This window comes from Blennius ocellaris (genome assembly GCF_963422515.1).
Source record: "Blennius ocellaris genome assembly, chromosome: 10".
NCBI classification, from domain to species: Eukaryota; Metazoa; Chordata; class Actinopteri; order Blenniiformes; family Blenniidae; genus Blennius; species Blennius ocellaris.
The window spans coordinates 23,419,687-23,446,321 of record NC_137659.1 but is presented as its reverse complement, the minus strand read 5'-3'; the positions used below and the strand labels follow the sequence as shown (position 1 = coordinate 23,446,321).

Sequence of the window (26,635 nt, the reverse complement as noted above, 5' to 3'; positions counted from 1 at the left end):
TGAGATCCTCCAGCGCCCTGCGGAGAAAACTCATTTCAGCTGCTTGCGTCCTCCATCTCACTCTGTCGGCCATGACCCACAGTTCATGACCACAAGGGGGGATGAGGTGTAGACCGACTGGTAAACAGAGAGCTTCGCTTCACGGCTCCACTCCTCTGATCCAAACCGCCTCACACTCAGTAGAAGAGTCTGGACTTGTTCCAGTGAGCGCTGGCGGCCATCAGGAGGACGACATGAACCGCAAAATGTGACGATGCCATCGTCTGCCCCCCACGTGGGGTATTTATATCATGATGTATGAAATAATATAGGATTCTTCTTTTCATGTGAGTCAGGAAATAGTGGAGCTCATGAAGCACAGCGCCACCTAGAATAGTTTCCACCAGCCGTCACATGGAGGGATGATGGAAGTAAGACTCCTAACAACTCATTTGTGAAATGATTTACTCCCATTAATCTATATACTTTAATCTATAAGCAATAATTAAATCTTTTTGATGTGTCAGCAAATATTTCTATGAACTACCTGCCTGTGCACTCATCACACATCACTCTTTCTCTCTCTCTCTCTCTCTCTCTCTGTGCATCTATCTCTTTGTCTCTCTATCAGTTTTGTTTAATGTTTTCAATGATTACAGCAATTCCCAAATGCACAAACTCTCATTTAAAGGTGTGAAACCCTGAAAATTGATGTTTGAACATTTTGAGAAGGTTTGAAGGAGAAAAAGCAGAAAGGAATGTTGTTTTGTAATGATTTATTAGCAGTTTTATTAAATGCATAAAGACACTGAAAAGATTATAAATGAAATGCAAGGATTAAAAAGAGAAATGATTTTTTAAATGCCAAAGAGAACAATTTGTGACACAATCTTGAACACAGGCCAAGTCGATCAGACGTTTAACAAAGGTTGAAAGAAAATGTCTAAAAATGACAGAAGATAAGGGTTCATCAGTTCTAAATGTTTTGGCTGACGATCAAACATTAGCTTGTTACTTTGCTAAACTAACATCACAATCAGATGGAACAATAAATTAAGAATAACATAGTCACATTTACGTCAAGTCAAGAAATACTTGTGTGAATCCCCTAAAGTTTCACACTTTCAAAGACAGACCTTTCTCCAATGGCAGAATGTGCGTTTCAAATCCCCTCAGACTTTATGTAAGATAAGAATTTATCCTCATCAAACCCTCGTGATGATGACAAATGGAATCTCTTGTGTGACTTCTTTTGTTGCCCTCTGCTTTTCTGAACTTCTGAACCTGACTCACACAGGAAATAACAAAACGCCTATGAAGATACTGTGTTAGTTACTGTTATCAAGAATCCTCATGTCGACATGTTCTCTGATTTCAAGCTGCAGCACCACCTCATTGGTTGCTGTCTCATGGTGATTTCCAGCCGCATGGTTCTAAACCGTCAGCATGTGCCTTCCGTTCTTCATCAGATGCAGTCCCATTCCTCTGCTTGATACGTTATGACCAGAGAAGCTGAAGCAGTAGATTCCTCTGACGGGAGCAGTAAAAATACCTGGGAACCATCAACACAGTTACAAGAATGTCACTTGAATATGTACTGAATGTAACTAGTAACGTGATGTAACTTGACCTGTGGTCGGACTGTAAGAGCCTGTGTTCACGGAGACGTTTCTGTCGACTAATGTGGTGTAAGTGTTAGAGGGTCCAGTATGTCCTTCGCTGGTGAGGGAAGCTCTAAGTGCGACATGATTGACTGAGTGGTTGAAAAACAAACAAACCCCCCCAAACAAGATTATATAATTTTTAAATGGCAGAAAATCCAGTGGAAATGAGGCAGAAACCTAAAGCTGAGCTCTTAACTTTCCTCAGAGCTGTGATCGCAGATTGTCCAGCTGGCTATCGTTGTGTTTGTTTCCAGCTGTTTTACTGCAGCATGTCTCAATTTTGGAGCTATTACTGCTTTCCTCTGGTCGTGGATCCAACTCCGGAATGTCACCTTGACACAGGCAGACCAGGGATAAAGTGACAATAACTGCTGAAGTCTTCATTGTTCACAACCGTCTGTTGCCTCACACTTCCGGTTCAACACTGTGCTATATATAGCACACAGAGGAGGAAAAACTTTGTTTTCTTATCTTCAGATTAATCAAAATGTCCATGTTCAATCAGAACCATGATTATCTCCTGATTAAAGGGTCAACAATAAATGATCAATCTTGGATCACTGGAATTGGGTTATTTGGAGCAGAAATTTCGGTCCTCAGTCTCATATTCTCATATATTCACACCCTCACAGGGACAACATACAAACCCCACACAGGAGGCCGAACTCACGCTGGAAAACCTTGACCTTTTGAGGCAAATGTGCTTCATTTTACCAGATGTTTTTTGCTCAAAAGTGACCTGAATTGAATTCACTTCAGGTCAAATAAGAATCCTGAAGTTAATTCAATTAAAGGCTCACCACCTGGAAATCACATGTTTCCTTATATAAACTTGTCTATTCTTGTTGGACCACAGTTGAAACTTGCCTGAAAATCTGGAGTTTGAAAATGTCTTGAGTTTTTGTTTGGGCTGTTTGTTCAAATCAGAATCGCCCACAAGGGGGCGCACCCCAAAGTGAGAGATTTTGATTGTATAAACCCTCCTGTTAAATGTATCTGTCATGTTTGTGTCAGAATGTTTCACTAATTTGGGACAATACCTGGCCAAAATGGTCGCCAGTGCTAACCGCTAACGATACCAGTGGCAACTTTGAACCCCATGTGGGTTACTAATTTACTCTGTGCTTCATTTTAAATCTCTGGGGGGCGTTGCTCTGCAGTATGATGTTTGTAGACGGCTTCATAATTGTTTTTTATTTTTCGTGTCAGCAAAGGACTGCTATGCTATTACTGCTATGCTACCGCTATGCTATCAATGACTGACAGTTCCTAACATGTACCTAGAACCTGTAGCAGTCAAAATCTCAGACATACTTTTGTCAGAGAAAGTTGCGGGATGAAACAAGCACTGTTTGATATTTTTCCGAATAAATTATAAGAATTGATTTAAATACAATTTAAGAGAGACTGGATCCGTGAGAAGGCCATGTGGTGAATCCTTTAAGAATAGTCACACTGCATTCTATTAAACAAGTATTAATGATACATGTAGAGGTTTCATGCAGGTATTGTACCTTCCTCCAACAGTCCAAAAACATAAAGCACATTAGAGGAAGTCATTAATGCCATCATACCCATAGGTTATTCAAATGCCACACAGATAACGTGGCTGTGGCAGAAGAACAACATTGCTGCTTGAGCATTAATAAAACTGATCATGTTTCATGGTAGTAGCACGAGAAAAACAAGATAAGATGACACGACACGTGTTTCAATCCTGCGATGAGCAAATCTGAATCCGTCTTTTCCCTGCAGGATTCAGACTGTGGATGAGTCAGTGTGGTCTTGGTGGGAACAGTGGAGGACAGACCTCACTCATCCAGGACGGAAATAGACAGAACGCTCTGCGGCTCACTCTCCAGCTGAGTGGGAGGACGGAGCAGACAGAGGTGCTCTCAGCCTGCTACTTTCTCCTCCTCATCCTCGGCTGAAACAGTCAGGGCTGAGCAACACGGCGGACAGCGTCGTGACAACACTCCTCGTCCGAACCCGCAGGCCATTATTCTGTGTGGAGTTTGCATGGTTTCCCTGAGTATGTTTTTTTTTTTTTTTTCCTCTGGATACTTTCCTTCAAGACTCATCAGACATGATCTGAGAGCAGCACCAGCCGTCACCACATGCTGAGACATCAAGACTGAAGGCACCAGAGCGTCTGCCTCCCCTGTCCCAGTGCTTTCTGCAGTGGAAACATGAATTTTGCCCGTTCAGTGAGGTGCACTATCTTTTACCTCCACAAGAGGGCAGCCACGTACAGCCAAAAATAGAGATGAGATTCTTTTTGTCTGAATTATTTGAATTCAAAATGTTTCTTGGTCTCTTTATGCTGCTACTGCGTGTCTGAGTGGACATTTCATCAAAATGCTTTATTATCCTTCATGGGATCAAGATAGAACCACAGATGGAAACAAGTCCACTCACATTCACACCATCATTGAGACAAAAACGTCTCTTTTGATGGGAGACGTCGCAGAAGACTCCTGGACGAGCACATCAGTTCCCCGCCATGTTGAGCCGTCAGGAACTTTGTATTGTGAGTGTTTGTTCCACCTTGAATCACGATCCGGCTCATCCATTCATCTCCAACACATGAGGCAGTTCAGGGTTCAGGTCTGGAGTCAAGCTCACCTCCCTGCAGTGGAGGGAAGGCCTCACACACACTGCCTGCTGTGTTTGTGATCCAAGTCCAGTCTGAGAGATTAAACCCTGAAAGGAAACCGGAGTGTGTCGGCCAATGCAGTGAAACTTCAAACTGGTACCAGATTTCACCTCCAACATTTGTGGCGAGGATATTTCACAGTCTCGCGCAGTAACAGAGCTCGGAGCTTTAAACAGTCTGATTCTCATACTGAACGTTTCCCTCCTCTGTCACTCTGTCGCTGCTGCTGGACTCCATCCTTCCATTACAGAAAACAGCAACTCCATTATATATTTCCAGCAGTGCGGGGGAATTATCTGTCCAAAGTTTATTTAAATGAGCAGGATACTCACTCAGAATGACTAATGTCATCAGGCATTTTATGAAATCAGCTAGTATCTTTAAAGTCATGTCTCTTTATCCCATATATTCATATATATTATGATCATTTGGCTGCAGATCAATAAAAGGTGAACTCTGGACTGCAGGTGACCTTGAGTTGTAGTGTTTCCTCGTCGATTAGCACGCGCTGAGACTTGATTCTTTACAGTTGCAGTAAAATGTTGAGTGACCCAATGAGCTGTTTGATGTTCTGGTTAAAGAACGAGGACATTGTAGAGCAGCTGAGACCAAAGACGGAGGAACTACGGGAATATTATTGTGTGTGTGTAATATACAGACACATAATCTGAAGGTCTGTCAATCTAACAGCATTAAACAACTAAATTAGTGTCGGAGTTCCGTGGCCTACCTGCAGTACTATTTGATATAAGCAGGGTATTTTTATTTTCCCTCCACATCCTGTGATTCTGTCCTAAACCCCAGCTGATCTGTTCCACTTCTACTATAGATAGATATATTTTTTCCTCGTCATATTGAAAAACCGACACCATTTCCTTCTCAGTCTCTGAATTTGATGTTAATTATCTATTCAAACTTCACCTGCAGGTTCTGTCTCTTTCCTCATGGCTCCTCGTAAAACTTCATGATATCAGATAAAACTCAAGACAAAGTCCCAGCGAGCTGAAGTCTAGACATTAATCCATAAACCTCACTGAGCCCCTTTAGTGTCCCGCTGCTTCGGATTATTATTATCAAGACGATTTCTTTCTTACACTGTGTGGAAAAGCTGTGGTTAACTTCAAAATTAGACAGGAAAAAGACCCTGTATTGCAAAAGTACTGATTACTTTTAGATTACTTTAATACCAAACATATAGAAAACACTATTGAGAGTAAAGATTTGTCACAAACATTTTACTTGAAGAGCGATACTGAAGACAAACGTGGTTAAATCAGGCATAATCGAATTTAATGAAGGAAAAAGTGAATTAAAATAGTTCATCTTCTTGCAAGTGTTACAATTTCACTTTGCAATAAAAACATGTCAGATGTGATATCTCCAGAGATGAACTCAGTTCTCATCATCTCTTTCTCCTCTTCATATATCCACGTTTTCCTGTCGTCTCCTCCTCCTCCTCCTCCTCCTCGTCCTCCTCCTCCTCCCTCTCAGCCTGGATCTTGGCGTGCTGCAGCTCCTCCTCCTTCCACTCCCTGGCCAGCAGTTTGTGGAAGACGTGGTACTCCTCAGCGGAGGCCTGGGCCAGCTGCGTGAGGAAGGAGTCCAGGTCGGAGTGCAGCACGCCGTCCAGGCGGGGGTTGATGATGGTGGTCTGTCCCTTCTTGTCCGGGGTTTGGTAGAACCCTCGCCGCTCCAGGAAAGTGTGTCGACAGCGGACTTGGTCCAGAGGGAAGCGGAACAGGCGGAACTTCACCATGTCGGCCTGTTTGACGCCCATTCGGAAGTAGACGTACTGCGGAGACGACACAAACACTCACACACAACCCTAACAGCCAGAGGCGTCACAACCGGGGAGGCGATACAGGCTATAGGGCCCCGAGCTACAGGGGCCCCCCGAGGAACGGCTGACATTAGTCCATTTCAATGACAAAATAATGTAACTGCTTTAGACGCTGCAACGAAAATCCCAGCACGGGGTCACTGGCTAGGTTCCAGCAGGGGGGCCCCCGACAGACGGCAGGTATCAGCGACACAACTTGAAACCCCAGGACACAAGGCAATGGCACATCGGGGACCTCCCTAACGGGGCCCCCACTACGACCCTGCATCAGCTGCAGTCCTTGTTGTCAAACACACCGAAAAAAATGAAGTGGACAAACCTCTCAGGGGGCATGAAACGAAAAGATGTGATAGTGGTAAATGAGAGTGTGTAAGCTGTTTGTGTTACATTATAAAAATGTTAGTCCCAGACACAAACTCCCAGTCCTCCACCAAACACCAGGAGAGTTAACGGCACATTTAAGTCTGTGTAAAGTGAATTCAGCCATTTTCTTCTGAACACATTCATAAAGTGTGTGTATATATATATATCTGTATATATTAATCTTTAAAATTTGACTGTAACAACACACTTCTGTGGTATGACAAATGTATTTATTCTTATTTTATACCAATTTTAGCAGCTTTATTTTAAGAAGTAGTCCAGCCTTGCTGACACAGTATGTCATATGTGTTGTTGTTGCTCCAGGAGAGGCTCACAGGACCAGCACTGGTTTCCATAGAGACAGATGTTCACTATAAGTGCACTTTAGAAGACTAAGGTTTCACAGTTTTTACTTTCCACTTCAATTCCTTATTTTTCCGTAGTTATTTTGCTTGGTAGCATTTTTATCATACTTGAAATTTTGCACTTTTCAGTTCTGTTTGTTTTTCTGGCTTTTAAACATTGTGTATAAAGTTTAAAATAGCGGGTCTAGAAAGGCTTGTAACCAGCTGGAATTTAAAAGCAGGGTTCTGCTGGCGAGAGCAGAACTACACAGAATGGAGGAGGGAAACTATTACACATTCTCACTCCTTAATGCCAATACTTTGTTTTGGAACTATGTACAAACAATATTTAGTTTTTGAGCTCAGTGACAGACTGACTGTTTCGTTCTGAAGTTGGTTTCACGTTGGACGGTTACCTAAATCTACACTAAGCCACTGAGTGGGAAACCAACTTCAGGTTAAACACCGGATGACTTTCAACACATTCCTAACTAGAGCTACACTCGGTAGAGTGCAGACCTTCTCCAGTGCCACGTTCATTTGCATTAGCCTCACTAGCATTATAGCCGTTAGCTTACATCGATGTGAACTAGGTATTTTCGTAAGTGACATCACTGTGGGAAATGTGACTTGTTGCCATGGAAACGGCTGAGCCACCAGGTTACAGAGTGGCTGCAAGAGTTTCTGGGAGACGTATTAGCTCCGTTATTAGAAACTTTCAAAGGAACTTTAGTATGATGAGATGAAAGGAGATGGATTTGAAATTTGTCCCACTTTTTTGGGGATTTATTTGAAAACGGTTCACCATCAACGTCCCCAAATCTCATCGATTGGTTCTTGGATGATGATAAATCATCCCTGAAAATGTCAGTGAGAAGTTTTTGTGAAAAGTTGGTAACATACATCCTAACTAATAAATAAATAAATACACGAGGTAGAAAACGTAACCTTCTCGGGTGAACTTTCGTTGGGGAAGGTAAACATGAACTTATTGCTGTGATGGACAAAGAGCAGAATAATGATTAAAGACATCATATTTCATTCATCTGTTTTTGGAACAAATGTTTCAGAGAATCTGAGCCTCAGAGGATCTGATGTTCTTTGCCAAGTGAGCCTGGACTTTCAGGAGTTAGTTAACGGCTCAATTCTGGATGAAGACAGCTCTCAGTGGTCGGTTCTGTGCGGTGGCCCAAAGCGGTCAGACGCACATTCAGGAAACACGATCTCCCAGCAGTGTGCTGCTGCTGCGCTTCACTCATTCCCTCTCTGGGTTGTGTTTCGTTTCTTTCTGGGCCACTGTACTCGTTCAAAACTGCTGAAAATGTGATGGAAATCATCTTCATTCCTCCCCAGACCAACAAGTCCAATCACAACCAGCAGAGGGCGCACTGCAGCTGTGTGCTGGTCTGAAACAGCAGGGTTTCATCAAAGTGTCACACTTTAGAATGAGACGCCTAGAATATGCCTAGAAGACAGGATATATCTAATAAGTGAAATTCCAACATGTCTATGTTCTGCCTGAGCGTTCATCTTCACTTTGGGTGCAGGAAGCAAAGTTTTAGCTCTTATTTCTTCAGTTTGGAACAATAAGCTGGTTAAATACTATAGCGTTACCTCTGATAGGTGGAGCTTGAATTTATGAAAGACTCAGCTTCAAACTTCCCATAACCACACAAACAAAGCTGACCAAGTGTCTCTTACCTGCTTTGACATATGGAAACATGTCAAACTATATTTGATCACATGCACTGTGATGGATGGAAAAAAAAGGTAAAATAAGCATTTCAAGAAATGTGTTTTTAACTATGAATAGTGTGATTTTGACAAATGTTACAATTTCCAGATGAACTTAAAATGCATTATAAAGATTCAAGGTGACCTTGATGTGACCTTCTCTAAACCTTGACTGCACATGTCCAACTGTTCCATGCTCCTGTATTTGTTTGTGCAACTTGCCGTTTGATCTATGAATGTGTGAATAAATGTTAGAGTCGGTATGAACCCATCCTCCTCCTCATGCTGAGACCAGTCTGACCTGAAACTTGTACTCCAGCTGGTCCAGGTCCTCCAGGGTCACTGCGGGACTGTCTCTGAGGATGTCTGTGAGCTGCTGGCTGGTGAAGAGGCACTTCTCCCGGAGGAAGTGCACCACGCTTTTCACCGTCTTGACGGGAACCATCAGGATGTTGGGGTGATGAGCCACCGTCCTCTGCAGGCTGCCTACGAGGGACAGAGACGTTCAACACATCCCAGCGTTACCGACGCTACGACACGCGGCTCCGGCTCTCACCTTCGATCAAACCCAGCTTCCTGAGGTGGTTGATGCGCTGCTGGAGCTGGGCCTCTTTCACCGTGCAGAGTTCAGGACATTTCTCCAGCAGCTTCAGCACACTGCTGCAGTTGAACCCGAGGACGAGCAGGACGCTGAGCGAAGACGAAACGTCTCTGGCAGCACTTCCTTTCTTCAAACTGGACACAGTCTGGAGGATCTGCTCCGACTGGGCCTCCGTGAAGCCCAGTTCAGCCAGAGTGCTCCGGGACAGCTCCGGGACTGCCTTCCTGGACAGAGGAGTCAAGTCCTGGTGGCTGGAGGAGCAGAGCCCCCTGCTGGAGGAGCAGAGCAACACGCTGGAGGAGCAGAGCCCCCTGCTGGAGGAGCAGAACCCCCTGCTGGAGGAGCAGAACACCCTGCTGGAGGAGCAGATCCCCCTACTGGAGGAGCAGAGCCCCATGCTGGAGGAACAGAGCCCCCTGCTGGAGGAACAGAGCATCCTACAGTTGCTGCTTGGAGCCGTGAGACGACATCTTCCAGATGAAGTAACGTTTCTCACGCTCCAATGGAGAATCTGTGGAAAGAAAACGTAATTTAGAACTCCTTGTAAAATAGAGTAATCACTGTTTATTTATTTCACCTTCATTTTATCATGTCGGTCAATTGAGTGTAAGTTCTCTTCTACCTGCTGAGGCACAAAGAACATCGTGTTGACAGTGATATATATTAAGAAACAAATCAATAAAAGCTAAAACGAGGTGCAGTGATGTTGAGTGTGGAATAAATGTGTAAAGTTTGATGGTGTGTTGCAGATGATTCCAGTCGTTTGCAGCAGAAAACTGAACTGAGGACCACAGAAGGTAATGACCAGAGGGAGATCTGTAGATTACATCTCCATAATCTAAGACGAGGAGAACCGTCATTCTCACCAGTAGTTGCTTGGTGGAACATGTAAAGCAGGATTTGATTGGACAAAGAAAAGCCAAACTGGATTTGACTTTTGTGAGCAGAATAGAATAGAATGGATCAGACTTCATTAATCCCACATGGGGAAATTGGCTCATCAGAGCAGCTCCACGTTGCACCTAGGTAAAGAGAGTTAGGATAGTAGCAGAAAAAAGAGAATAGACTATGTATATATATATATGTGTGTGTGTGTGTGTGTGTGTGTGTGTGTGTATACACACACACACACACACACACACACACACACACAGAGATGACGTACATAAGAACCAGACAAGGGACAAATAGACATAGTTGTTTCAAATGTGAGTTTCCTGTCAAACCAGATACTGAGATATTTGTACTTGTTCCTCAATCTCAGAGATCCAAGGACATTTTGAGGGACAATGACTACATTTAGCATCTTTCTGTTGAAAACCAAATATTGTTTTAGCTTCATTTGCGTTTAAAGCTGAATGGAGACTGGAAAAAGCAAGTTAGATGCTATCGAAGCTATATTGGGGAGTAATCTTTCAGGTTACTTCTGAGTACTCTCGTTACAGTGAACTGCAGGTAAAAGCTGTTTTTAGCTCCATTGGCAAACATAAAAATTACGTGAATAAAGTCCGCTGTAGGGCAACAGTTTCATGTTACGTACAATAGAATAGTTACCTTTAAGGAGAAATAACCGAGAATATAATTTAAACACATTTTTCACCTGATTCAAAACAACACAGGAGCCCATTCTGGTCCGTCGGTCCGCCGGTTAGTGTTCCGTGCAACAACTTGAGGTCAGAGCCCAAAGGTTCCGCATCGCACTTTTCCGTTTGTTTTGGTACATTAAAAAAATATTACAAAGAAATTTAATATATTTTATATAACTGACGCCAACACACTATTATCTTCACTAATAACTTGTTTTGTCGTTGAAATCTCATAAAAGTATTTTTTTTTTGCTTATACATAAAGTTTACAGTGTTGAATGTTATATATTGTGTGTTGTGTTTTTTCAGTACTCAGACATTTCAGTTTGAGTAGACTTGGAGCCTTCCCGTGTGGAGGTTGCATGTTCTCCCTGTGCATGGCTTTTCTTTGCCATTGTCCAAACAAATGTGTATTTGAGGTTAATCACTGATAACATGTCATAAACCCAGTTTAATTACATATGTAAAGCAGACATTTTCCTGACGTAGAGATGCCAGCGCTATAATCTTTCCTGGTGAAAGTTGCAGGCTGAATGCAGGAGACTTCATCGTTTTCTGCAGTGAAACATTGTTGTCCTAATGGATGCAGAATCAGGTTGAGCAATGTTTTGTTAAAATATTCAGCACATTCCCTATAATGATGCCCATATGAGAGCAGATGCTGAAACATTTCAATGCCTTTAACACTTATAACAGATTTACCTTTTTAATCGCAGAGGGACATTCTTTTAAATGCCTTGCCTGTGTGTGATTAATAAATACTAACATTTGTATTGCTGCAACAGGAGAAAGTTGTGACTAAAAACAGGTCTGGACCCAGAGAAGACAGACAATCTTATTTGTGGTAAAATATTTATTGTTGTATGCAAATAAATAGATAAAAAAATCTGTAAATATCTTTACACTTATTCACATCTTCAAGAATAAAATCTGGTGAAGAGAACGGGTTCCTCTCAGCTTGAAGTTGTGGATTCAGCAAGTCACCATTTCTAAAAGTTCACAACTTCAAGTCTTTAAATTTAAAAGGCTAAATATAAAATGGATACAGTTGGGGAAAAAAAAGGAAATATAAAGCATTCCAGTGAAGCTCTTAGAAATCTGTCAAGAAGCCCTTTGTGATGATGAAGGAGAAAACACGTCTTCAACTCCGACAACTTTCCCTTTTCACTCCTGTGGACCCAAGGTTTGTTTCTCAGCTCAAATCCAGGCTTCAATCCTCGTGGAGACACTTCTGGAGCTCGGATTCCAGAGCGGCCCTGGACAACATCTCTTCCTCATCTTCCTCCTCCTCCTCATCAGGCAGAGTCTCATCCCCGTGGTCTGGGAACAGGTCCTGACCGACGGGCGCCTCATGCTTGGCTTCCTGTCCCGGCGAGCCTGTTTGGAGACGAGAGGCTTGTTAGTGTGTTGCAACACGACTGGATCTGGACTGCGGCGTGAAAAAGACTCACAGTGGCTCTGGCTGGAAGGAACCACCTCGGACCAGCTGTACTCTGCCAGGGAGATGGGCTGGCTGACCCAGGGCTGCAGCAGCAACTGGTCCAGACTCATCCTCTCAGTGGGATCCGGGTGCAGCAGTCCTCGTAACACACACTGCAGGTCTGAGAGCAAAGCACGAGGCTGGTAAAGTTTCTGAGGAAAAAAGAACCTCACAGCGACGTCACAGACCGAGACAGTGGAGACGGACCTCCGGAGACTTGATAGTGGAGACGCAGCTTGGCCTCCAGGATCTCGCCCACGTCACAGAAGGGATTCTCGCCAAACAGAAGAGTGAAGAGCAGAACTCCCAGAGACCACATCTCCAGCTGTGGACCCTCGTATCTACGAACGACATGGCGATACTACGTCAACAGGGCTTCGGGAAGGTGGCGTCCAAACCTCCAGAGTGACACTTACGGGTTCCCCTGCAGCACCTCCGGGGAGCAGTACTCCAGCGTGCCGCAGAACCGATGGAAGAGCTTCCCGGGAGCCATCATGGCGGCGGAGCCAAAGTCAATCAGCCGGATGTGGAAGCTCTTGTCAATGATGATGTTCTCGTCTTTGATGTCTCTGTGGAGGATGTTTTTAGACCTCAGGTAGAAGACCGTCGCCACCAGCTGGGGAGAGGCACAACAGTCGCTTTAAAAAAAAACATTCTGGGAACACATTTTATTGTTTGTATGCACACATAAACAAACCCAACCCATTAGCATTGACCATTTAAACAAGAAGAAATGCTGAATATAGTCCACTTAAGAGGGGAAGTAAAAAAACTAAAAGTTGATTAATAAACTAGATTTAGTGAATTCTAAATACAAAGGATAACAAAAAGTTGCTAGTTGGATTTTGAGAGTTAAAAGTGAGATTTGATTCCATTAAGAAAACTGTCTGCCCCTCATTAGCAGATGTGTCTGATCTGCAGGTATATCATTTAGGAAAGGTGTCCAAACTGCTAAAAATAATTGATCTTTACCCTCGACCACAACTTGTAGCCTTTCACGAGGGAGGATATTAAAGGTCTCCATGTACCAGAGACCACTAGGTGGCAGCGTTTTGAGTCAGTATTGCAGTATTATTATCAAACAGCTTATAAAGTCATGAGGAGAGATGTTGGTCTCTAGACAGAAGGCCGAGGAGGAAAGCCCCAGGGTCTGCATTCATTTTCTTTTTAAACATCCCACCGACTTCTTTTGAAACTCGTGACCAAAATCTGGAAATGAATTTCACAGAAGCAGTTTCCAAGTTGCGTTTAGTGCAGATGTGAAATGGAGTGGAGAATCCTGTTTATGATGACAGTAATCTGTATCTTGTACCGAGTTTCTTTCAACCGGTTGCAAGTAGTTATGGACCTGATATGGATCCTTGTCAATCATCCTCAATATATTGATTGGTCAAATCTCTTTCCCCATTTATGAGAAATGTCTGGTGAAAAAACTTGAAACCAGGAATTAACCAGGACTCTCCACGTCCGGTCCTGTTCCAACTGTGGGATTGGTACCTGTCTGAAGATGTAGCTGCCCAGAGGCTCATCCAGCCTCGGCTGCAGGTCGATGAACTCAAAAAGGTCCAAAACATCTCCGTGTTTCTCCATGACCATCTGGAAGTAGCTCCCGTTCTCAAACACCTCCAGCACCTGAGGACACACACCGGCTGGACGTCATGCACACTGCAAAAGAGACTGTAGAACTTCAAAGTAGATTACCATAGTATCTAAACACGGCTGTTGAGGGCTTCACTTGAGAACACAAGTGAAGTACAGCGGAACTACAAGACCACTGAGGGTTTTATGTTTCTTTCACCTGAACGCACCACCAATGGAGGAATGAAACTTGTAAAGATCCATAAACTAACTCATTGTTTAAGCCGCAGGGTTCAGAGCTTGTGAAGAAAAAAAAATAGCAGCTTCTCGTTGGGGAATTCCAGTACATGAACACAATAATGAACTCACCTTGACGATGTTGTGGTGCTGCACGCGCGTCAGAATGGCGATCTCCTGGCTCACCCGTCCCAGCATGGGGTCGTCCACCCAGCAGTCGCTCGCTATCCTGGCTTTGCTGATGAACTTCACCACGACCTGCAGACGGTTGCTTCGCTTTAGAAAAACCCACACGACGGAAAATGAAAATAAAAATGCATTTGTTCAGAGAGGAGTGTTCTTCCTACCTCGTGTCCGTCGGAGCGCCTCGCCGCCCGCCACACGAACCCGAACGCTCCCCGGCCCACGGACCTGAGCGGCTGGTACTCCTCCTCAAACTGGCCGTCACACGCCTGCGACTGCTCGAAGTCCATGGTGGAGCACTTTGTGTCCTTCAGAGCGGCCTCGCCGAGCCTCTGGAAGCAGAAGGGCTGAGAAATGAATGAGGCGCCGCAGCTTCTGGTCCCCGTCACTTCTGACCCGCTGGCCTGAGAGGCCGGCAGAAATACTGCCACGCCACCAATCAGGGCAGGAGCACCTGAAAGCCCTTTGTCATGTACAGCATTCAATGACTTGGCCTGATGAGTATCGTCGTGGCACAGAAACCGCGGCCAGGTGAGTTTTTATCTCTCCCGGCATCAGAGTCGTTGGGGGAGACAAAGGAAAGCGAATTGCAAATGAGAAGTGATTTCTGAGGCTCCCTGCTTCATGCGAAGGTGGTCAGTCCAGTCCTGGGAGGTTCTGTCACTGCTTCCTCAAACCAAACGTCTTCTCTCACCAACATTTGAACGCTGTCCTGAAATGAAGGTTCCTCCTGCAGTGCGTCTGCTGGATTGAGCTCTGAGCGCCGAGAGGAAGCCTGCCGACGATGCAGTTCATGACGGGATGAACATTTAGTGGCGTGTGGAGGTTTTCATTTTGACATGCAGTGCAAGCTTCAAGTCATACAAGACGTGAGCTCTTCCCTAAACATCCAGGATATCGAGTCCCTGCAACAATGTGTGGGGCGCTGCTCTACGGTGCAGACAACTCGTCCACCACTCTTTTTTCAGCATTATTGATTTGAAGGATTTCAAACGATATTTGCCACATTTGGAAGGATTATTAAGTACATTTGACCCCAAAAAACATGCCAGTGTCTTAAGGTCGACTATATTGTGCATTTTTAGCATCTTTGATATGTTGAACAGAGGATTTGTTGGAGCTTAATAATAATCAGCTTGATTTACGAGTCTAATGGCCTTCTTCTTCTGAAGTAAGAAAATAGGATCAATGTTTGTTTTATAATCATTTCCACACCATAACTCATCTGGAAGAACGAGGGAGTTATTGAATGAGTTGAGTGAATGCATTTTGATGCAATACTGATCTGATTTTACACATTATGCCAATGGTTTTTTTTATTCATTTTGGCTTCAGGATATTGATATGCAGCTTCCAACTGAGCTGTTCATCAAAAGTAAAAATGTATTTGCGTACACTTGTTCAATGTGTTTACCATGAACAGAATGGTAAACAAAGCCGTACGACTCATGGCGTCTCGTTCTAAAGTCTGCAGCAGCTCCAGCTGACAGTGTGAGCTCTGCACCAGGACTGAAAGCCTCGTCACTGATTGGACCCAGTTAGCATTTTCTGAATTCACTTATTTACATTTGAATTGACTGTGCTTTGCCTACAAAGTTGGGTACTTCCTGAACTTCACCAGGTGGAAATGGTGATTGTTATCTGGAGTTCTCCGGTACTTATTCGTAGCTTTTCACTTTAAGAACGTTTTCGGCTGTTGTATGGTCTCCCTATGGAGGAGGGACGTTCGCTTTGGAGAAGTCTTGTGTTTTCTACACTTTGAAATCAAAACGCAGTTGGTAACAAAGTTTTATGGAAGTTCTTTCACACTGTTGCCCTCTGGAATGACTAGATATGTGTCGTTAGAGCTGATGAAGCGTCTTGGATGAGCGCGGAAACATTTTCAAAACCTTAAAAGATTGGAGAAAGATCGGGTCTGAACACACAAAATGTACAATCCACCCCAAATATCTTGAAATAAATGTATTCTTTGTTTCTAGTTGGAGATGTAAATGCATGTAGACACTTTATGTAAATATATAAATATTCCACCGTGTAATAACGTCAACAGAACGTGTGATTGTTTCTAGATTCACTCTGCAGGCCAATCAAAGTCTCTTGGTGTTGAAAAGACAAAAAAAAGTGTTGGTAGTTGTGGTAAAACCCCCTCAGAGAGTTTGACATTTTATAAAGAGGCAGAAGAATCTGAGCCAGGAGAAGATGTGTGTTTCTGTCTCAGGCGTTCAGACGACTAATGTACCGGAGCCGAAGGAGGCGGCGCTCAGTCAAGATCAGAGTCGACGGGGGAGTTTGTTTTTTTTGGTTTATCATCCAGGGCGGATTATAACGATGGGATTATCTTGGTTGTTTCACACTCTGTAAGGTGGGGGTGGGGAGGGGGCTGAAACCAGCAAGCCAGTATAGCAAAGTGGTAATATATGAAAATGTATGAGAAGCTGCAGTTTTAAATGACAAGAGGAGCAGATGTTTACTTGTACTTTGCAACTAAAGATGGACATATTTACAGCGCAACGTCTTCGATCAGAATTACTCAGCCCCGTCGCCAAAAGTAAAAAAAACCAAAACAATATTTCAAAAAAATACACATTTGATCATCTGCCATGCAACAATTTAACATGACAGATTGTTTTCTCATTTCTTTGACCTTTAAGTTGTATCTGAACATGTCGAGACGCATTGTCGACGTTGGTTTCATCCCTGATAGACGTTGTAGATAAACACATGTATAGCTATTAAAATTATTAGCGTTGTTTACATTCTAGTTCTCATCATATATAATAGGAGGGAGAGAGAGAGAGAGAGAGAGAGACAGAGAGACAGAGAGACAGAGAGACAGAGAGACAGACAGACAGACAGACAGACAGAGAGAGACAGAGACAGAGACAGAGACAGAGACAGAGACAGAGAGACAGAGACAGAGACAGAGACAGAGACAGAGAGAGAGAGAGAGAGAAATAGATAAAAGATCAATTAGAAATAACGATATGTTATTGTAAAATGTATTTTCTCCAAAAAATTGGGACCTCCTCCATGGAGTCCAGCAGTTTTGTGGACGAGTCATCTGATAATCCATCGGAGGTCAGGAACGGACCTCGAGTTTCTCCCTCTCTCTTTTTTCTTTCTTTTCTCAGCCCTGATTTTAAACTAATGATAAGTTACTTTTTCAAAGGAACAATTTATCTTCACGACTACTCATCCTCGGCAACTGACATTTTACAACATGAAACATAAAAGATGCGTTTGGTCTTTGTCTGTTGCAGCTCCTCTGGAGGAATGAGCTCCACTGTGGTCAGACAATCACTTTCACTTTTAAAAACAATCTTAAGACCCATTTTTATTCTCTGGTTTTAACCATGTTTGAGACTCTGTCCCTGCTTTTAATGGTTGTTTTAGTGCATTTTATTATTCTACTGGTTCCTCTTTTATTGTTATCATAAGTCGTCTGTTATGTTAAGCGCCTTGGCTTCAGCGGTTTTAAAGTGCTATTGAAATGAAGCTGACTTGATCGTCCTTCTGTCAAACTGAATGGTGATCATGTTAACCAGCAGCAGCATGTAATCCTGTTCTTATGAAGCCACGAGGAGTTGGGTTCAGGTTCATCCATTACAATCAGTCAATCGAAAGTTTTCACAGGAGACGTACCAGAGCTGACGGCTCTGATTCTTCGCACCTTTGTTCCAGCCGTCCATGTTACAAAGGAACTTCACACCTCTTTGCTGTCGAGCCGGTTTTTGTGCACATTAATTCATTCTCAAGTACATTTAATTTACATCCTTTGTTTGGAGGTTTTTGTTTCCATCATTTCATGAATGACTTTGCCAAGGTGGTGTTTCTCACCCCCGCGAGTTCCTCTGGCCGAAAAACCTTAAAGCTCCGAGAGACCGTTTACACCAACCATCCTGAGCACATTAAAACCAGGCCAGTGATGAAATTGGCAAAAATGGCTGCCATGATATGGTTTTTCTCTTGAACACTTTGTTGTCCGATAGTTTCTGCATTTTGTGGAAATAGTCAATTGTTCACAGATTTTTTGTTTAGTCAATTTGAGATGGTTTAAAAATGTTTTATCATCAAAATCTTAGATTTTTTTTTTATTGAATATAAAGTATCAAATGTAGCATCCTTCTCCATGTTGAGCATATAATAAACACTAAAAGATACAATGGATCCATTTCACGCACAATTTTACATTATTTTGGGAATAAATTCCTCTTTGCAACAAAATCCTGTGAGTCGGCTCTTTTTCTGGAACCAAGCTGGAAGTGATGGAAACTTTACAGGTCAGAAGAAGAACAAGTCCTTTGCTTTGATCAAGGTCCTTTTTATGTTGTTGTATTTGTCATTTTTGCTGTTGCTGGTTTAATTTCAACTTAATGGGAAAGCTAATGGTGGTAACAATGTCCATTTCTATTGCCTCTGCAACTTTACTACTATGATACTTTGGGATTTGCTATTGTGTTTTGCTTTCATCCCATGATTAGGCTCTAAATAGAACATGGGAATGTATTTTTCTTTGTACCAAATCCTATTGTAGATACGAGGGGCTGCACAAGCCGCTGTCCTGTATGCATGTTTCGTGTTTTGAGATTTTGCTCATCTTTTTTTAAAATGATTATTTAGCTTTAGCTTGATGCAAGAACCCCTGGCCAATGAGATGTTACACCTCAAGGGGTTATCCTGTTAATAAATAAATAAACAAACTGCGTACGCATACTGATTTCTCTTCTGTTCACCCACTTTGCATCATGTTAAGAGTTAAAAATCACCGTCAACAATTTTATCAGAGGTTTTCGTGTGAGGACAAAATACGTTGTCTTCCATACTGAGGAAGAACTATTAAGTCCTGGTCTACTCAAACCTTCAGAGCCAGTTTGAGTGTCACTGACCTGTCCTAAGCTGACTGCTGACTGGCTGAGCAGTGATTCCTCCGTTTGCAGCGGCCTCGCCTGCTGGCCCCGCCTGCTCATCCACACACAGAACAAGGAGCTCCCATCAGGAAGGCTTGTCCTGCAAACGTCACACAGCACATCTGGAGAGACAAAAAGCACACGACACATTTTTAATGACCCTTGTGAAAAGATTACGAGTCTAAAAACGGAATTAGTACCAACCTATCCTCGTGCCATCCCTGTGGTAGCCACTTCCTTCAAACTGCCCCTCTGGAATACGAGCAGTGTCAATGGAAACTCTTTGCTTCTTCTCCTTTAGCTTCTTGGGAGTGGACGTCGCAGGAACCTCCATCACCGGCTGAATGCCATTATTCATCTGCATAGAGCAGTCCGAGCTCTGTCCGTTATCACGTGCAGAGCGATCTGTGTAGTGATGCTGCTCATCCCGTAATTCTTCCTTCGGAGTCGGTCCCTCTCCCTCCACTGGTTCCACCTCCTGGTCCGAGTCGATCACGCAGGCGGACGCAGTCTGCAGGAGCTCCGCCGTGTCGCGGGACAACATGGAGTGTCGGTTGCGGCAGCCTCCGCTGCTGATCACCTCCACGCTGCTGCTCAGATCCAGGTCGGCCAGCGCCCGGGTGACCACGTCGCCGTCACTGTTGATGTCCAGGAAGCAGCTGGCCGAGTCAAAACCGCGGGCAGAATTGGCCCGGGGCGGATCAGAGACGCCATGGCCCGCGAACTTTTCACAGAATCCAGAGGAAGATCTGAGAAAATACGTTTGAATGAAGTGAGTAATTATAGAACGGGGGCTCAAGTTAAAACATTATGCAATGAATGTTGGATTCCTGTCCAGTCTCAAAGTGGGAAGCCGTCCCTCACCGGCTCGCCAGCGAGATGACCTCGAAGCTTGAGCTTTGGAGGAAAGAAGCACACGAGTGCAGCTCAGTTTCTTTATCAGCATGTATCCCTCCAGCAGTCCAACCGGCCTCAGTCCAAGGCTCTGCAGGGACACAAAACACACATTCAACCTCAGTGTCCTTCTTTACGGCATCTAAAGGTATCTGCAGCCTGCATGGAAATAAAACACAAGCTCCACAGGACCACACCTGGCGCTTTCTTGGTCGCAGGTTGATTATTGAGAGTGTTTCCGTGCAGCGGCACTTCTGGATCGTGACAGCAGGAGTCTTCTTCAGGAGGCTCCACCAGGCCCAGTGTGTGGAGGAGATCCTGGGTGTCCTCTGCACCGTGGAGCTGGAGGCTGCAGGGGGCGACCCGGGCCGCTGCCTCCATCAGCTCCCTGGTGTTGTTGGTCCTGAGGACACATCGGGGGAAATCTCACTGTTCAGTTTCAGCTGGAAAAGACAAATGTGAATAGAATCTTTGTGGAATGATAATGAAAATTGATGGTTTTGAAATAATCTTAAAAAATCATTGATGATTGCTTCAGTATTATATATATATAGATAATAAATGTCCTACTACTCTAAATATGCAATAATCGCCCACATTCAATCAAATAACTTCCAAAATTTTAAAACACTGTCACCATACATCATTATTATTACCGTTTTTCAATTTGTATGTATTATTTGTACTCTTTCCTATTAGTACTCTTGTTTACTGTCCAGTCACTGCTGCAACAATGGACATTTTTCTGTCGTGGGACAAACTATTTGATTTTAATTGGCAGCTTGACAGAAGAGACGGTCCAAACCTTCAGTCGCTGCAATGTGCATCAGCTCTTTTTGAATGCTGAGATCCTGTTTAACCAGCAGGAGGCAAAATAACTCTTTATTCCTTCTCAGATATTTAAGGTCCAATCAATCATGAAAATACAATGCGAGGGATTACTCAGATTTTTTTGGTCACAATTTCCGTCACTGGTAGGAACCAACAATGCGGTTAGCATTAAAAACATAAAGTACTGAACAATTCTCCTGCTAGTCCGTCAGCACTGAAACACTTCTGCCCCTCAGGTATTCAAAGCGACAGTCACGTCTGACGAGGAGCTTCCGCTGCCTGATGGACTTACGTAACCATCCGGGTAGAAGTCACTGCAGGTGGAGATAAGGTGGAGAGAGCACTGCCCTGTTTGTCCAACGTGGTGCTGGTTCCAGTGAAGATCCGACCCCTCCCCGTCGAGGTCCTGCCCAGGATGGCCTGGTGCACCATGCCCATGTCTCCAGCCACCAGTGAAGACGGGTCCAACACTGATGTGAAGAGGAAAAGAACACGGTTTAGACACAGGAGGAAGACATTTAAAGTTACTCTCCCACAATTAAAAAAAAACTTCCCATCAAAGGTCTCGCCTCTGCAGAGAATAAACCAACACAGGAAAACAAGACCATCACCACTTATTTCCAACCTGCAGATGCCTAAATCCATCACACCAAAGTCCATGTTGACAAATAAACCGGAATTTGTAGCCATCAAACTGCGTTTTGGTTTTGCTAACTGACATCGTTGAAAACCTGCCGCAAGGGTTTCTGGGATATCAAAGATGGCGTCGCGGCAGCTCCAGCGAAGATATCAACATTTGACTGATTCAGTCTGGAAAAACAAACAGACTTCCTCAGAGGAGAGGCTTCAAGCCACAACAATAGTCTGACATGTTGTGAGACTGAGCGCTGTTCGTTCTTCCAGTACAAATGGAGATCTCGCCAGATCAAGAGTACAAACAGGATTCTTTCCAGGAATCTTCAGGCATTTCCACGATGCCAAGATGTCAACAAACCCAGGAATCTTGTGCAAAATATAAATGCTGGAAATATGGGTTTGCCTGAGTGTAATGACGAGTTTCCTCAAGAAAGGTATTGACAACTTATTAGAGATGGACACCAACAACTAAAACCAGCCAACACATTTCTCTTTTTTCCCCCATGTGGATTCTGGTAGGGGAATTCTAAGTGGCACTTTTAATTGAAGCATCTTGATTTGTGTCATCGGCTCCATTTCTAAAGGTTGTTTTTTTTCCTCCCTCGTCAAGCAGGTTGTAAAAGGTTCCCCGACAGGTTTTGGTCTCACCAGACTTTCTTGACACATTGGATGGGGCTGGACGTCGACCAGCCGCACAGCGGGAGCTGGTTTTTACATCTGAGTAAGACGCCCGTCTGAAGAAGCCCGGCACTAGGAAGGCGACGCTCTGTGGGTGACAAAGCAGCAGCGACAGACGTGAGAGTGGGCAGGCTGCTCGGTCCAAACAGCCCCGCTCAGCTCACCTTCCCCAGCAGCTCATCTCGGCTGTAGCCAAACAGACTGAGAGCCAGGTGGTTGTGGATGCTGGAGATGGAGCCGTCGGGACGCAGCACCAGGAGGCCGTTCGTGGGAGCAAACACCCAGACTGTCCCAGAGTACTCCATTGTGGGACTGGGGGAGAGGACAGTGCTGTCCACGTTCGCATCTGAGAAACAGACACACATGATAAAGGAGACATCGTTCACAATGTTAATAAAACAAGGTTTAAAAAAATTTTTTTTTTTTTAAATCAAACTGGAGGCTCATAGTGATGGCCTCCAGTGCTGATGACAACTCATAGAAAGTGGTCAATGTGGGTTAAAGTGGACCAGAGGTCTGCAACCTGAGGCTCTGGAGCCACATGTGGATCTTCAGCTTCTCTGTAGTGGCTCTCAAACTTCCGGAAACTTCTACGTAAATGAACATTTAATTAAATGTGCATGGCTCGCTGTTTTTCAAAAATAGCCTAAGCTCCTGGCTGAACATCATCTAAAGCAGAGTTTTTCAACCACTGCTCCGCGGCACACTGGTGTTTCCTCCAGATCGTCAGGTGAGCCGTGGGAAATCATCCAATTTCACATTTTTTTCAAAAAATCATTTGCTCTCACAGCCGACAGTGTTGAAGAGTAATCATGTATAAATACTCTTCACCACTAGATGGCAGCACAGAACTTTGCTGGTGAAATGTAAAGTGACAGACGTCAGTGTGGTTCATCTCCACCTCCTGCTACCATCTTGTATCAAAGTACTGTGTCAGTGACAGTGATGGAGAAGTTTTAGAAAAGGAAGAATGTGAACCAGGATCTCAGCTCTTCATCCATCAGGTCCAGGTTTCACACTGAGGGAGGCACAATTCAAAAAAAGAAATTGGAAAATACTTTTTTTCTGTATTTATTTGATTCCTGTTGATAAAACTTTGATGAGAAAGACTTTATATTGTTAATAGAGGCTACAGAGTTTCACATTTTAATATTTTCGGGTGGTGGTGTGCCTCCAGATTTTTCCAAACAAAAAAGTGTGCCTTGGCTCAAAAAGGTGGAAAAACACTGGTCTTAAGAATGCAAAACAGCTAAAATTGCTAAAACAAAATGGATAAAATAGCTAAAACTACCCCCCCCCCAAAAACACAGTTAAAAATAATAAAATCACAAAAAACTGCCAAAAAAGCTAAAACCGTTCTAACCATTAAGAACAGTTATATTTAAATAATTAAAGCAAAAATCCATGAAAAAGAAAATGATCAAACTAGCTACAGAACAAAATATTATTTCTGAAAGGTAAGTCAATGCAATTTTTGTTTTGTTTTTTCCTTCATTTTGGATCAGTATACAGCTCCAGACATTTTTTATTTGGTGGAAAATTCGAAAACAAACAAACCCAAAACTTCTTTTTGTCATAAAGGTTCAGACACCTGCACCCGATTCAAATGACGAGTGTTAACTTCATGGGAAATGACCTTTTTTACAGGAACCAACAAAAACTCCTCATTTAAAACTGAGCGTGCAACATTAGGCTGAAACGACAGGACAGGGAATTACACACGTTTGCTTACAATTAAGCACGTATTTAATCCCTTTGTGAACGATCCATATGTTACATCTACCTGAAGGCCGCCGACAGACGTCGGAGCTGCCGGGCGAGGAGCACGGCTGCCTGGAGACTTCCAGGCTGTCTGCTGATCCACCTGGTGACTGTGGGGGTTTTCCACAGAGGACTGCGCCCTGAAGTTTAACGCAGAGTGGGACTGATGCGCCTCCTCTGCTTCGACCGTGCACTCTCTGAACCCTCAGCGTCTAAAAAGAGCGAAGGACACGTGAAGATGGTAGACGTGCAGAAATACTCGAGGTTGACTAAAACAGTTTTTTCTTCTTTGCATTACCAAATAATGTGAAGCTCAACGTGATTTAAACAGGGAAGCTGCCTTCAGCTGAGATAAACAGTTTCAGGCTTACTTTGGGCAACGCATGGCTGTGGACACAAGTTTTCAAAGCGGGTATGAGCTGCTGAACAGACACTCCCTTTAACTCCTCTGGGTGGTGGAATCCGAGCAGGTGGGCGAAGGCAAAGTCACAGGTTTGGATGAAGCCCTGAAAACGGCATTGGGTGTAAATGTATAGCATTAACACGTGAAGAGAATCCAGGGAGGAACACTGGGCTGCTCAATGAGCGCACACTTACATCTTGAGAGAAGGACAAAAAGGCAGATAAGCTTTCCACTCGTTCAATGACGACAGTCCACTGCTTTTCATCCTGTGACTCTCTGTGGGTGAACAGAGACACGGGCGCCTCGCCTGATGACATCACAGCGTCCACCTACAGACAGCAGCAGCACACGGAACACAACTCATCTCGTAACGGTGGAGCAGAGAGTTTTCACTGTGTGGCAGCAGTACGAGAACATGTCAGTCAATCCATGGTATGTAGTTCGTACCACTTTCCCAGACACATGAGCCACGGTTCCATCTACAAGCAGCAGATCTTCTTCCAGCACTCCATCAACAATCTGCCTGGTTTTCTTTAAAAAGCAGGAAAGCTTCTGTCCGATCAGCTCATCAGTCGTGCATTCAAACAGCTTGCAGGCAGAGTCGTTTGCTGATAAGACCTAACAAAAACAAACAAAAAAAAAGCCAAAATAAAGATTTAAAGGTAAAAGTAAAACACATGAAGCTCCGCCACCATCACTCAGCAAATGTTCTCGCACCTCTCTGGTTTCATGGTCGACCGTGAGAACGACTCGGTTGAGGTTGAAGGCAGCGGGACATTCTGACAAACCGTAGTCTCCAGAGATCAGCTGATCGAAGAGGCTTTCCTCCGTCTCCGACGCGGCGGGCAGGGAGTCATTCAGTAAGCCTGGGTCACTTCTGGTGGCCAAAGATGTGCAAAAATCCAGACGTTCACCTGAAAGCAAAAAGTGAGGCTTCAGACATGTGGAGAACATTTCTGCCCCCGTCCTCCCTGTGATCACAGCAGCTGATTGTTCACAATGTTGTCAGCTCAGTATTTTCAGATGAATGGATGAAATGTTTTGTTAACTGCAGCTGAAATAAAGATTTCAGCCAATCAATTGAGGCTTATTGTACTTTAATGCTTGAATAACCCTGAATCTGGTGGTTTTAGTATAAAAGTTATTTCAAAGGATGAATCATCACATATCACTTATAATAATAATAATACATTTTATTTCAAGGACACCTTACAAACAGTTAAGAGTGTATTAACAACAGTAAAAAGGAGGATTGAAAGCGTGACGATCAGACAGATGGGGGGTGGGGGGTGGGGGTGAATGGCTTTGTATGTCAAGAGGAGAATTTTGAAATTGAATGCAGAACTTGCAATAACAAAATGAATTAAATGAATTAAAAAAAGGCTACGTGAACTCCACATTGTGAAGACAGGTATCTCTTAGCGAGACACCCCCATTTTTACCATGAGAAGATAATCTACCTTTACCTTTAATCTACCCATCTCCTGTATCCAGAAACTATTTCCTGTTGTTTCTCCACAAGAGAAATCACTTCATTTTCATGAAGAACATTTTGCATTTGAGTACTGAATAAAATCTAATATTATGACCCCAAGATCATGGAAAGTTATTCATGAACTACAGTATTTCTGACTTGTTATCCATCAGGCTCCTCTCATGTGGAACCGGAAGGAGTTTTTCCTTTCTACTGTCACTTGTGCTTGCTCAGGTGGAATCAAGTGCCTGGAAGTGACTGTGTTCTGTTTGGCCACATGCACACAAAATGGAATTGCACGTTCGATCAGCTCTGATGAGCAGGTGCACGTACCATTCATGGAACCAGGATACAAAGGACATAGGTTGGGCTTCCAGGACACTGGGTAGGACTGATTCACGTCAGAGTCACCTTCCAGCAGGCCAGAGGACAAGTCCCGCAGCACACAGAAAGTCTGTCCTTTCTCACAGAAGTCCTGCTTCGTCTCTGAACCTCCATCAGGCCACATTGTTCTGATCCAGCCAGGAAGGAGCCGAGCAAACACTGTGGAGAACGGAGCGTTTAGAGCTCAGGACATTCGCCCGGCAGACACACACGGTGTTTAATACCAGACTCACCCGTATCCCCTCCTTCTCGGCGGGTTAAAGGCAGTTTAAGTTGACTCCAGTTGACCAGGGTTAAGTTAGCTCGTCATCGGCTAACTTCTCTGCTAATGCTAACACAAACAAAGCCAGTCCGGCTCTCGCGCAGTGAATCTTCTCGCATTGATTCAAACCTTCTGCTGAGCCAATGTGACTGTGACAGAC

At 43.9% G+C, this 26,635-nt stretch overlaps 2 protein-coding genes across 2 annotated transcripts; both read right to left on the bottom strand.

The window, feature by feature from the left end:
• Positions 1-5,701: 5,701 nt before the first annotated feature.
• On the bottom strand, positions 5,702-9,651 carry mterf4 (mitochondrial transcription termination factor 4; the record flags this gene model as incomplete). Its single annotated transcript, XM_080503621.1, has 4 exons — positions 5,702-6,091; positions 8,882-9,066; positions 9,137-9,450; positions 9,623-9,651. 4 exons carry the CDS (start codon positions 9,649-9,651, stop codon positions 5,702-5,704), a joined length of 918 nt encoding a protein of 305 aa, XP_080359747.1.
• A 2,326-nt stretch (positions 9,652-11,977) lies between these two features.
• Positions 11,978-26,337, bottom strand: pask (PAS domain containing serine/threonine kinase; the record flags this gene model as incomplete). Its single annotated transcript, XM_080503620.1, has 20 exons — positions 11,978-12,144; positions 12,219-12,368; positions 12,455-12,588; positions 12,664-12,863; positions 13,745-13,879; positions 14,195-14,320; positions 14,410-14,577; positions 19,132-19,274; positions 19,357-19,901; positions 20,017-20,137; positions 20,244-20,449; positions 21,170-21,347; positions 22,210-22,279; positions 22,356-22,537; positions 23,975-24,164; positions 24,324-24,458; positions 24,550-24,684; positions 24,803-24,973; positions 25,073-25,269; positions 26,241-26,337. 20 exons carry the CDS (start codon positions 26,335-26,337, stop codon positions 11,978-11,980), a joined length of 3,450 nt encoding a protein of 1,149 aa, XP_080359746.1.
• Positions 26,338-26,635: the final 298 nt, after the last annotated feature.